This window comes from Pectinophora gossypiella, chromosome 9, assembly GCF_024362695.1.
Source record: "Pectinophora gossypiella chromosome 9, ilPecGoss1.1, whole genome shotgun sequence".
NCBI lineage: Eukaryota > Metazoa > Arthropoda > Insecta > Lepidoptera > Gelechiidae > Pectinophora > Pectinophora gossypiella.
Window position 1 is genome coordinate 4,686,488 of NC_065412.1, and position 14,063 is coordinate 4,700,550.

Here is a 14,063-nt window from a genome sequence, read left to right on the forward strand (position 1 = left end):
ATATTAGATTAAAATTAATAATTCTACCCATAAGACTGCCATTAATCAACGTTTGAACCGCATATCACTGTTGGTTCAGTCAGAATTCCTATGTAAATGTCACGCGGCAAGGTACTTGTCAATTCTGCTTGCTAACACTGGAATTTCCGTGGCTGATTTTCTTACATGTATGTTCTCTCGTTGCAGATAGAGATTCCAAGCCGCCAAGATGCCGAAATCTGTGAGTACATTAGTTTTGTTTATGTTTTTCGCAAGTAAGTGAGGTTACGACGGTAGGTAGGGTAAAAGCAGTACTGTTGCTTGTGACTATCAATTTACTGATTTCACCAGTGCAATGTGATGAGGCGACTTAAATCTGCGACCAAATGCTACAATTCTCTTAAAAAATCATAGTTAGCCTTATGACTGGAATGGTGTAGGATGTAGTCTTGGCTTACATTCCATATCTCAGAAGGTAGTTGTGAGTAAAGGTAAATTATCTAGATAAAGTATGGTGTAACATCAAAGAATTTTATTATAGGTTATCATTTTTAAAGTGTGAGATAAAATTGGTGATAATCTTTCCTGATACTTATATTATGTACCTTTTATTTTTCCTGAAGAAAAGTCACAAACTTTATACTAGTTGACACCTAGCAGAATTATATTTTATAAATGACTTATAAATTATATTTACTAGAAATTACTACTATAGAGGTAGATAGACATATATATGTATGTAGATGTATCAACAGATTATATCCACTGTGACAAAGGAGGTTACTGATCACTGCTTTGCATTAATTGAGTAAAATGTTACATATTTCCCATGGTTGTGTTTGTTAGTGTTGTTATACCATCATTTGTATATGAACACATCTGTTGTCACTACAAATGATGAAAGAAATGAAATTTTCACTATCCATTATTCACTAGCTGTGATGTAAATGACTCATGTAACAAATTTATCAGTAGTACAAATATCATCTTAATTGGGATGTATACTAGGTTCAAGATAAATTATGAAATTCTGAATGACAGATTTAAGACTAACTTAAAACATTTTCTTTTTCCTATTTATAAATTTTTATCAAGAAAAACAAAATAATAAGTTGACATTTTATCATATTTTCATCACGACATGACATCACAGTGTGCTTTTTCATTCAAATTCCATAGTAAATTCATGTTTTGATGTTTAGTAAAAAGTAACTGTTTAGTTGGAAACTAGCCTATTACAATAAATAGCTATGATAAGTTTAAAACTCTCAATTAATCATCTTGTTTAGTAACATCTCCATAAATTGTAAAGATAGGATATAGAATAAAAAACATATCTGAATATGAAATATTGTGACTAATAACTCTCTTATCATCATATCCTGGTTGACATTGACATTTTTCAGTTTCCGTTGTCCAGCTGATACAAAGAATTCATGTTTAATTTAACTGATTCATAATATCTACATTAACATTTTTATTTACATTGCTTCATCTTAATCGTCTCTGCTCTTATTCTATTTATAGAAATCTGTTTTTTAGTTTATTTTACATGAATTGCACACTGCTTAAATCTATCTACAACTTTTTAAGTATTTTCATGTCAACTTTATAATTATTTTACTTGTGTTTCATTCTATTGTGTATGATTTATTTCTATTTTTGTATTTAAGTATGAACTTTAACATGTATTTCAGATACTTGGCTATATAAGCAACGCACTTGATATAGGCGGAAATGATAACATTCTGGTCAGTCAACTGTGTGGATTTGAACACTTATCCCTTTGTCATAATGCTCCCCTTTTAATTTGCTTGGAAATTAACATAATCTGTTGTTTGTTTGGTTATTTTTGTGTGTTCCTCAAATAGTTTCTTTTTTATATTTAATGCTATATTGAATATTCCTTTCTAGTAGAAATGTGTATTATACCTATGTAACCACCAATTTGTTTTACCCCAAATGAAATATACTTTTCTAAGTATTTCTATGCACCTACCTATTTTCTATGTGCTAAATTTTGAGATTTGATTGATCTAAGCTCTTATTTGCTACAGTTCAGGCTCCCATTGATTGACACATAGTGTGGCTTATTGTGGGAGTGAATGGAGTGGCTAATGATAACTTGCTTACTACGCCATTGTTGCAGTGGTTAGCTTCAATTGACAGTTGTTTTTCTCGTTTTGAGCTCATTGAATCTTGCAGTTCAGTAAACACTCTTTGCCAAACGAAAAACCTGTGTAGTAATTATGTTGTCCTACAAATTGTGGTTGCTAGCTGAATGGCTAGCTGGTTGTGTAATGGTCGGCAAACGACATTCTTTGTAAAGCTTGTCGATGTATGTCGAAGGAAGGAAGTGGGAAAGTAGGACACGCTTTATCTAGTTAGTGGACAGTGCACCCTGTGCATAGATTGTTTGCTTACATTCTCCAATAATATCTATTGTTATTTGTAGTGTTTCTTTGAATACCGCCGTTTGCAGTTATTTTTAGATTTGTAAATTATCTTTCATAAGATTTTATAACAGTATTGACACCTATTCTATTGTATAGTTGTGTGGGAGCTACGTAAAACTCGAGATGTAAAAAAATATATTTCTAGGGTATTAATAGAATATAAGTTTATTGCAAGTCACAAGTTACTAATAGTTTTAAGTTTTCAAGTTACTAATAGTTAGTAATAAAAACAGTACCTACATTATTATAGAAGCCTGCAGAGCCTTTCAAGTCTCGGACCCATCGGATGAATCACGATTTAATTTATATGCGTCTGAAAAAAGTTGCGATGTCGTGGGCGGTAGCACGGGCCACACCGCCCGGCTGTAGTCATCCTGGTACCTACCTGTTTTATATAGGTATATAAACCATTATGGTATGCGTAGTAGGTATCTAACTTATAGACTATTAGTTAAATCCCTCTTTCATAAAGCCAACTTTACAACTTTTAGTAATCGGTGCGATTAGAATAATTGCCACCGAATACTGTGGTGAAGTTTTCTCGTTAATTTTGCAAATAAAACTAAAATTCCCATGTCCCGCGGTTGGGTCGTGTGTAGCGTGCGGTACGCCAGCGGAGGCTTCACGCGAAGGTGATCGCGCGGCATGGCCTTGGAGTCAGGGCGGCGCGGGCGCATCCCCGCAACGCAACCGTTCAGTTTGAACTCTACCGCCGCGTCCGGCAGACGCGGCTACAGTGCCGTCTACAACACACCCCACAAAGTAATCAAATACAGTGCAAGTGTCTGTGACATTATTTTAGTGCGTGTGAACCTATAAATCAGCCACCATGGTCGCCGGAGGAAAACAGGTACGAGTTACATAACCAAGGCTGTGCCACTCGTGGTCGGAGTTCAAAGGGCGGCTTCGCTCCTGCAAACGTTGGCTGACTGTTTAAATGTACCTATCGTACCTACCAACTACAGAGAGATACTACAAGATAAGTAACGTCCTTTAAGGACTGAGTATTGTAGAAAACATAAATTGAATTATTATTCTAATATAATTCTACATTTTCCTGAAAGAGTCATATAATTTAATGGTACATTTCCGGCATTACAGTTTAGTCATTATTTCCAAATATGATGTCATAGAATTCCTTTCAAAGATTATTCGCCTTCACTATCAGGATTTATAGCTGCCTCTAGACAGCAGCGATACCTATTAGGTGTTGTTGTCATAAGTAGTTATCACTTACAGGCACGTAACAGCGTCTACCTAGCAACAAGTTCACAGTTGTCTCAAGCAATATATTATAAACCACGATTAGGTCTCGAAGCATCATGTTGACTCTAATCATAAGTCATGGTGATGTCATCGCCGCTCCGCACATCCAACATGGGGTCGGACTCACTTTTATTATTTATTTTGCATCGCGCAAACGGTTGTAACCGTCTTTTTATTCCCCATCCCTATCCTTCCCACTTATAAGAAAGAGATGGGTTGGGCCACCTTTCCTGTTTTGCTGGCTCCCTGCTCTCGTTCAAATAATATTTTAGCCATGCAATATTCGTGATACGTAAATTTTATACTGCATTCTTATGTCCTTATCGCAAGGGTTTTATGGCCATAGTTTATTATGTACTTTTGAATTATCAGAAATAAGAGCCTTAAAAAAGAAAATCGTGACGATTGCGTAAGCTTCTTAAATTTTGTTGGACTATGATTATGAAAATGTTATATCTTATCTTTCAGTGTGATCAGGACAGGACGTTAGATGGCTCGGTAAGAGCTCCTGAAATGTTGGTGACATTATCATTGAATCACTAATTATTACAATGATTAAACTACACGTCTATTACACACGTCTTTTTTTCTATTACAGAGAGCAAATTACAAATGATATTATAGTACTGACCTTTTGAAGCGACATTGACTTATGCACCTGCATCGTGTTTGAAATCATTAAGAGTTGTAAAAGCGACAGAGGTAATTTTTGCCTCATCGTCTTTACTTTGGTCGTGTACATTGTGTGTAATCTCAAGGTTTTCCTCGTCTGAAAGCCGGTTTCGTGGCAAAAAAGTACTAATCATTCGTTTTATCCAATAGCCTGGGATCTTCGTACATAATACCCACAAAAATTACCACTTCATAGTTCGAAAATGTCACGAGTTTCGAAGTCTGCGGATGCAGAACATATCAATAAACTCGTATTAATTCTACTAGAACTGACTTGTTTTTGTCTAAACAACGAAGGCTAACCTTTGATGGTTTGAAATCTACTTCCATAAGCAGTATTGGCAATCAATCTTATATATTATTAATTTGCAACACACTGTGACAACTTATAAATAGTTGCGTGACAATTTCCGACGTGGTGTCTGCAGAGCGCGTGATCAGGCCGGTGTCAGCATTGGCCGGTGGACACGTCGGTCATTCATCACATATCGCTGTACTTGAATTTAATTTGACGGTCGATATGCTCTGTGGCCATGTAGCGCCGTTTCACTTCGTTTCACCCGCGCACTATTGCGATTTCTACAAAAGTTGGGCGCATTTCTTTCTCCACCTTTACAATTTTACTTATGAGTCGCAATCTGGAAATTTCGATGTTTAATCTAATTACAGTCAGCGTTTTTTATTAACAAGTTTAGTCTGTGAAGTTCTTTATTGTGCGTCTACTTTTTACGTGGTAGTTGGGACTTCTTTTCTGTTGTGTTATACATTGCCCAATCTTGGTTTATTCATCGTCAGCGCATCCGCCACGTGTCGTAGCCACCTGTCGGGCCACCTGTCTTTCACCCGCCCGTTGATCCCCCTTCATGTCCCTATTACGAATGAACCCAAACCCCTCTGAACTGATATTGGAATCTAATTCTACATGGTTACTTCCAAATGTGTTCTGTTTGATACGTCCGCGGCGTGCCTCTACAACTAAACCCGGCTTACGTCAATGTAATCTTATTATGTGACCAAAATGTTCAGGATTTGCAGGACTATAAAGGACTTTTGTTTTTAAGTACATTACCTGCTGTCGTCCTTCCGACCTACCTGGTTTTTTAATCCCCTTCCAATTAAGTTTGTCTAACTGTTGCATTGGACGTATCATTCTTAGTTATATCTTTATTTTATTTTAATTATAATGATTTTAAGTTCGTGTTGCATTTTTTAATAACTGCAACTTATCTGTATGTAGGTAGTTAATTATTACTAATGCACACCTTTTCGTGTCAGTATTGTTTAAAATATATCTTAAGAATTATAATAGGCACCTTGGAAGCGGCATTTAAGTGTAGTGACTTGTTTCATTCCTATTGCACACCGTCACGATAATTACGCACTGAAATCAACTAGTCTGTACCATTAGATGGCTCCCACAAGAAATGGTCTCCATAATTATGGCTCACCTTGGACACCATCCACTAGTCACTTCCTACTAGACGTTAGAAAAATCTTATGATAATGGACGAACTTTAAAGTCGTTTCGACAGCAAACAATGCTGTGAGAAACACATTTGGGTTTTTGCTAAATATCCCAAAAGCATGTTATGTAAATGAGTACAATAACGGCGCTCCTTAGTCTTTACTTAGCTCTATGCCTCGTAGCTGAAGCAAATCGCCGCAAGGACACATTTGTCACTGGCTGTAACATCTTTTAGGTATAATGTTATTCATCTTGAACAATATATACATGCTTGTTTTACCTATTGTGTGATGTTCTCAGAAATTGAATATTAGCAAAACACGTCAACTCGATGTTAAAAATAGTAGTAAACGTACAGATGGTTGCCATGTGAAACAAGTTGCTTGTAATAATACTGTGTGATATTTGCCTAACAGTGAGAGCAAGTCTGATTCGAGCTTAATTGACTGTTAGGTTTTGCATATTCATTGAATTCACACTTGGATGTCGACTAGCCTAAATAAAACTTAGCCAATGTTCAGAGTGCAAGTTCTCTTGTAACTCTGCTCAGCCCAATAGGAATCACTGGAGGATTATTGTATGTAAATGATTTCTTGAGTCGACTTGTGGTAAAGTCATCATCAGATTACCAGACGTGAGGACTTCCTCATTTATAGTTAATTGTTTTTGTAAGAGTAAATCTTTTCAGTAAGTGTCGGCGTAGGTTGCCGTTAGAATAGAACAATTAGTATAAAGAGAAAATTAAATCGGAAAAATCTGATTCGTACGGGACTTATATATATACGTATAGACGACGAGTACGTATACGTTGGGACGTATATTTGATTTGATTTTGATTTGAACCCGCAGCTCTCAAACCGGGAAGAACCAATCATTACACAACTAGATCTGCGGGTTCAAGTCCCGTCCTGAGACAGACTTTTTCGGTTTAATTTTCTCTTTGTGAGTTTCCTTAAGCACGAGTGAGGAGATATATTACAAAAATCCTGTACAATTAGTATAGCTACTATAACTGAAGTTGTTCTAAATATCGTCTCATTGCTGAAGTTATAGTAAACATATGATGTCACCGTCGTATCTCCGATGTTTGCGGTGGCTCCGCGCACTCTACAAACATGACGGTTTAATTTTGTTGCTGCTTAATATACTTACTCATCTGCTTGGTTCCTGGAATTAATGTGGCTATAATATTCTATTTATAAATATAATGCACCGTGACGTCAGTTTGCATTACCTATTATCGTATAATAAATGTCATCCTTCACTTGTACGTATTATAATAATATGTACACTTTTCCTTCCTCTCTCCAGGGTTATATTGATTTACATCAGACCGTTTTATTTTCCATTGACACGGTAGAGTACGAAGTTTTAAATCAGTATAATTATAGCATCACTTTTGCTGTGTCACTCCGCCACAATGCATCTGCATTGTGTTCACGTCAACACAGATTACGACTGAAGATTATTATATCCCCGTTGCCATGGTTCACTGCAGTTTTATGGTGAACACGTGTAAAATACCATCCATCAGAATAGGCTAGTTTCCAGCTAGTCAAATCAGTTACTCTTTACTAAACGTCAAAACACGAAATTAATATGGAATTTGCAAAAAGCACACTCATAGTAAAAGGTGATAAAACATCTGACGTATTATTACGTTTTTATTGATTAAAATTCATAAATAAGTTATAAATAAAAAAGAAAAAGATTTTCGTCAATTTTAGATCTGTCTTTATTTAGCAATCAGAATTTCATAATTTATCTTGAACCTGGTACACGACCCAATAAGCCGTAGCTTACAGGAAACATTTGAATCTTATAGATGTGCCTAGAACCCACATGAAACTTTGTTTTTTGCCTTCCGTGATAGATAAGATTTTCTACAACATGGCCTTACATTCATAAGTAAACTAACTTACAAAACAGTTTAGTCAGCACGACTTTATACTGTGCGTTTCATATTGAAATAACATGAGTTAGGTATTACGATAACGGTAATGCGTGACTGAATAAATTTTTGTACAAGCAATAAAAAAATCAAGATAAAAAAGATTAAGTATTAAATAACACTATATTCTTGTGTACCTTGCTCTAACATGAAAAATATCTACAGATTTGTGTTTCATACCACCTAATTAACGGATTATGGGTTTGAGCTCATTATAATGACCGTATGTATTAGGTATCTCATTTACCTCCAATTTTCCGAATGTAAATGAAAGCGTAAGGCCATGTTGCCGGGCAAATCGGCGCCGTTGCACAAACATCCGGAGTTTACTTAGCCGATAACGGTGTCGCTAGATTCCCTTATCTCGGCCATTTCTCAATGCAGTGATTCATCGCGATAGCGGCCACCGGCTAGCAGTTTCTTGCTAATGTCAACTAACTCATTTCAAATTCGCATCGGACCTTTTGTAATTCTTTACCATCAATTCCATATGACCTTTCATTCATATTACTTTGATATAAGGTCCAGGGAGGTTGTAAAGCCACATCGAGGCAATACATCTAAAAAATCAATATTTACATTTGCGCATATAAAAGTAAGTGCGCAATGTACACTTTTTTGGATAAATTGCTTCGATGTGGCCTTTTTAACCCCCCAGATTCGTTAGTTCTGCAGAATTATAATACCACAAGTTATGAATGTCTTCAGCAATAAATCTCCTGTCATATTAGCTCCACGCTTCGTTTGATGTTACCAACGAATAACATTCATCTTCTAAATTAATATTGGTGTGTTATAATGTGAATGTATCAAAACGTACGACACTTGTGCTTAGTTACTTGGCACAGAGCAATAAATTAATAGACCCACAAGACGGTTTCGCTACTCATTGTCCATTAAGCACTTGCCATTGTGTCATATCCATATGAATATTCCATTTAATATGATTCACATTTCTTTGTCGATGTGCTTACGTGTCGTCTATCATTTCCAAACAATATGCAATACATAAATTAAGATTTTACATTGTTTTCTCGGAACGAATGCATATTTAATCGTTCAGCCAACACACCTCCTCGATCACAGCTTATTTATTCTGTTTTTAACCTTATCGAAGTATGAAAATAAAACAGCCGATGCAAAAAAAACTGTTCGTTTTATATTCAAAGGGTACTTACTTGTGAGTAATGCGGGCTCGGAGTTAAATCAGAAATAACAGGGGGAAAATCAAGGCTGAGACGACCTCGCTGGCTGGCTATTAATGAATGCATCGCTGCAACTGGCGTACAACCTACCCTCGTGTTCAAGTAATACTTGAATCACCACTATATTGTATATTGCGAGCTTGCGTGGAGCGCTGTATACCCATTGTTGCAGCTTCCACAGATAAAATCACGAACAACGCTATTGTTAATTTTGCAGTGATCGTTTCTTGTAATGACTATACTACTATACGAGGTGGAGCTTCCCTGTCATTAACAAGTCAAGTCGCCAGCCGCAAGTAGCCGCTTGTAACAATAGCACTTGTAATTTTAGCTAGTTAACAGCTGTGTCGTTTAGACTACGGATGTGGTTTTAAGTTACTAAGTAACCCAAGAACGAAATATATGGCTAGTGAAGTATTGAAAATGTTCTAGAATCGTCTCAATCACTCGTTAAATTATTAAAATAAGGATGTAAAAATTTTCATGAGATAAAATGAAAAATAAATCATTGTGTATAGATGCTTTTATATTACAAATATCGTGGTCTCCATCGCAATGACTGAAATGGAAACCAAAAAGTCGAATATAATCTTCTTTTTCATTGTGCATAATATTCGCCGTATTATAGACGAGACATAATGCATTGTAGGGATTGATAATTATATCACAGCAGCATAACTTTACTGATACAATTACCCTATGTGTATAATATTAGTTGCAGATCGCTCTGTTTACAGAAGTTACATAGAATCGTGTATGTAAACACTAGCAATGACATAACCGCTCCGGAAGATCACATCCGTTTGGCACACGACCACCGCCGTATATAATTAGATCCGACGATTTACGCTTCTCTATTTATGAGATGATACTTTTATTTTTATTCTTCCACTTTCTATAAAGGGATTTAATAGCCTCTGACGACTCCCCAACCTACTCGCAGCTGTCGGTTTTCTTCAGTTTTATAGTCAAGATACTAAATGAAATTAGTCTCGTCTTTATTTACACAGTCTTCCCGCTTTATATCTTTTGGTTTCTGGCGCTTAATCAAACATTATCTTCTCGGTGGCGGTTCATTTCGTCATCGTCAATCTGTGGTACCTACTTGTTGAAATACGATAGCATCTTAACGAAATGTGGTCACAAAGGTCATGCAACAGGTTTTGGCCTCAGCAGTACACTTGTTTACTTTCCTGTACGTACTTTCCTCTTTAAGAACTTTGAACACTTCAAACTGATTCTTATCTTTTTATGATAGTCCTTCTATCTGCTATGGAATTATAAAATTGGCATTAAATATAAACTTTTACTGCTGTCGCCGTGTTAAGTTCTTTTATAATAGCGTCATGGTTGCTGCGATGCGTTAACAATAGTTTAGATCAATGGGCGTAGCGTCGGTTATGAAAGTCAACATTCCGAACTAACGTGCTCCGAGTAACGTATTCATATTGCGTTACCAACTAAATGATGCAATAACATTATGTGCATGTTTCCCCTCCTACTCAACGGTATCGTTGCATCCTTGTGTCCTTTCCTACAGTTTCATCACCATATATGATTTGACACCTAAGGTCGTGGGTACCTTTGCGGTCGACTGCAAGGACGTACGACTTGCGTTAAACTGGCAATAAATTACTACCTTTGTCAATGCTTTAATGGATCATAATAATACATCGTAATATAATCTCGGAGTTTACGGAGAATAGTAATATTTAATATGGTGATACCTGCTTACTTTAGTAATGAATTCTTTCGATTTGCCGTTACAGCATAAGAGTGGTTTCAAGTTTAAAAACCACTACACAGCATACGACCTAGATAAACCTTACCTTACGTTAAAAGGATAAACCACACTTTCAGTAATTCGAATTTTGGCGATGCAGAACTGTCGTTTTGAAAGGAAACTCCTTTCACTTTTTGGAACAACATTTTTGTACTTCAGAAAGCACTCAATGTACCCAAATAAAAATGTTTCCTATGTTAGCGTAGGCTAGGTATAGCATAGGCTAGGTAAGCCTGTTCCGCATTTTGTTCCACGTCGTCACTTACATTCAGAAACATGACAATTGTAAATTATAACGACAATTCAGTATATTGCGGATCGACCAGAAATATTCTGAACATTGTATTGTAAAATACAATTTAAGAAATGTGAAATACGAAATTATCTATCATGAATCATCATCATTCTATAGCTTCATCCCATATAATTTAGGATTAGCTCAGCTGCATTCTTCTTTACTTTGTGTCATCTCAGGGAAATTAGCAAAATTGTTGTGAATAATAAAATAGAAAAGATGTTAATGGTTATTTTGTTGACGCAGATGAACGTCCGCGTGACGACGATGGACGCGGAGCTGGAGTTCGCGATCCAGCAAACAACGACCGGCAAGCAGCTGTTCGACCAGGTCGTCAAGACCATCGGCCTGCGCGAGGTCTGGTTCTTCGGACTCCAGTACACCGACTCCAAGGGTGACCTCACATGGATCAAACTCTACAAGAAGGTAAGACTTTGTTCTGCTGCTTTTGAATTTTTGTAGCGCCTGTGTACTAACAATTTTGCAGGGAGCTTCAGTTTCTGGCAGAGTTTGGTAATGGAAAAAACAAATAACGAAAAAGAACTGACGGACTCACCTGATTATCATACCTAAAGAAGAAAGCAGGGCAAATAAGCAAATATTTACTTAGCCCTTTTTTTAACTTTTTAAAGAAAACTTCTACTTTACAATGTTTGACTGCACTATTTTGCTTTACAATCGGTTTCCAACGAATTTATGGTGTTAAAGGAGTGTAAAATGTTTGCAGTAGATTATTTATCAACAGCGGCCATTCAACTGCGGTTTATCAACATTCGCTCAATGGAGTGTTTACATTCGGGCACGTGGACACTTTCCTTCCACTTCCCAGTTATACCGCGAAAATCCCACAAACAAAACATCTCTATTATACAAGCATGATCATCTACAAATGTTCAAATATAACTAACACTCCAAAGAGAGAATGATATTTATAACATAAGACAAGAAAATTAAACGGATCTCACTCAGCTTAAACCGTAGCACCACAAGCAACGCCGCTAGAATTATGTCAATGAGTAAAATATTGTCGTAATAAGCCGTATTTATTATCTGTTTCACTTTAGCAAATAAACTATACAGGTTTTCCCAATTACATAATGAACATAAAAGAAAGATTACATCATCGTCTAAAGAATATAATACAAACACTTAAAATGTGTGTCGTTATATTTTATTATTATTACATGCTATGTAAATTACGAAAGCGGTCATCACTTTTGTATGTTACTTTTCGTCAATAATCTTATCATCGAATTGTTAATAAATACTATGCGATAGTGACTTACGATAAGTGACACTCCTAAATCCGGCTATAATGGACATCTTGCTATTATCAGCATTCTTTAACCTATTGTTTAATTAGTTCAACTAGTATTCCAATTTGCTAATGTTTGCAGACGGAAAATACGAACAAGTTCGCCCACATAGTATAATATAAGACGATTTGGACATCGATCACAATAAAAACAACATTATTGGTTGCCAGAAAAAAGAGTCAAACTTTTTTATGGCGGACATCGTCATCGAAGAGTACAAATAATAAACAAGAGCTTAAGTGGAGGTCGACAGGACACTCGGGTAGATGGGCAAGAGGTTGATGTGTTAAAGACGAAACGCGGCGAGCAATTAATACAACAAGTATTTTTTTCTAAAGGTCTTATTTGCAGTACCGAAGTTATCTTCAGCCACTAATTGCATTTGCCTTTTAAAAAAGAAAGATATCAGCCAACGTCCTTTTGAATATTCATAGTTTAGTGAAACTTGTTGTCCTTACTGGCGTAGGAGGGTTGATTGTAGATTCGGCACTCGTTGACATTGCTTTACCGGGTCAATGTCGAACTGGCAGAGGAAAACACACAATACATAAAGTCCGTGCAATGAGGAGACAAAACGACGGAAACAGCGAATCCGACGAGAATTGAACGTCTGCCAAGGTGGCTCGTAGAGGAAGTCTTTGTTAACAGCACCTTGTGTAATCAATTGTTGTTTGTTTTCGTAGAACCTTAGAAATATGGTAATGACAATTAAATTTTTAAACAATTGTTATTATTTAAATAATATTCTGTTTGACAATGGCTCATGTTACATCATTTGCCTGAAAATAACTATTTATTGAGGAAACAAAACCAATTATTCATCAAATAAGTAGAAATATTGGGAAAAACAACGTGACTGCAAACAACTTATTAAACAAAAAAGCACAACAAGAAGCTAGTGGGGGAATCGAAGTGAGTGCTCGTAAACTTACAAATTAGCAGGCATAACAAATAAACTTGAACCTGTAGTGTGTAAACGCATCGGTTCCGCTAAAAATAATCGTTACATCGAGCTCGTCCGCTGCGCCCGCGTCCGCGCCCCCACCGCCGCCACCGTCGCTACGATCGGCGCCTCCGTACGCAACATGCGAATTATACTGTAATGGCAAGCCAATAATGATTGGAGCTAATGTCGACAAACACGATGAAGCTGATTTATAAACAGATTATATAAGATCAACAGTAGAATTCTACGAAATTTGCCTGATTTCAATTAAAGAGAAGTCGAATGTTTTCATGGCAACCACGGATTAAACAGCGTCAATGAATTTGAAAAATATGAAATAAGGAAAAGACTGGCAGGTAAAACATAATTACTTCATCAATAAGTAATTTATAGTAAACGTGTCACGTGTATTTATACAATAGCTAGTATCGTAACCATTGTTAACAGTATGCTTTAAGTACGTGAGTCAGCAAAGCACGACCGCACTCAGCTTTCCATTTGGTTGGTAGACTCTTTCGTGTCTTTGTTAAACTTAAACATCACGTAGTTTACAAATAGTCAAACTCATGGTAGTATCAGTCTTAAAATTAGTGATATAATCAATAAACATTGAGATTAAAATTTGTTATTTGCCGTATAAAATTGTTGATGCAAATCCTAGAAACAAAACTACCTTCAAGTATTTATATTAAAGAGTGTATATCATGCTTGTCAATCATGATATGCTGT

General features: G+C 36.2%; 1 protein-coding gene across 3 annotated transcripts in view; it reads left to right on the forward strand.

Moving 5' to 3' along the window:
- The window catches only part of LOC126369384 (moesin/ezrin/radixin homolog 1-like), a 38,375-nt gene that overhangs the window by 297 nt on the left and 24,015 nt on the right, over positions 1-14,063 (forward strand). Inside the window, exons 2-4 of one of the 3 annotated variants that reach the window (XM_050013770.1) lie at positions 187-220; positions 1,677-1,730; positions 11,319-11,498. In XM_050013770.1, coding sequence (XP_049869727.1) covers positions 209-220; positions 1,677-1,730; positions 11,319-11,498 — 246 coding nt within the window. In that variant the 5' untranslated portion in view covers positions 187-208. Of the gene's footprint in view, positions 1-186; positions 221-1,676; positions 1,731-3,124; positions 3,286-11,318; positions 11,499-14,063 lie in introns of those variants that run through there. The other 2 variants (XM_050013772.1, XM_050013771.1) reach the window with 2 other exon arrangements.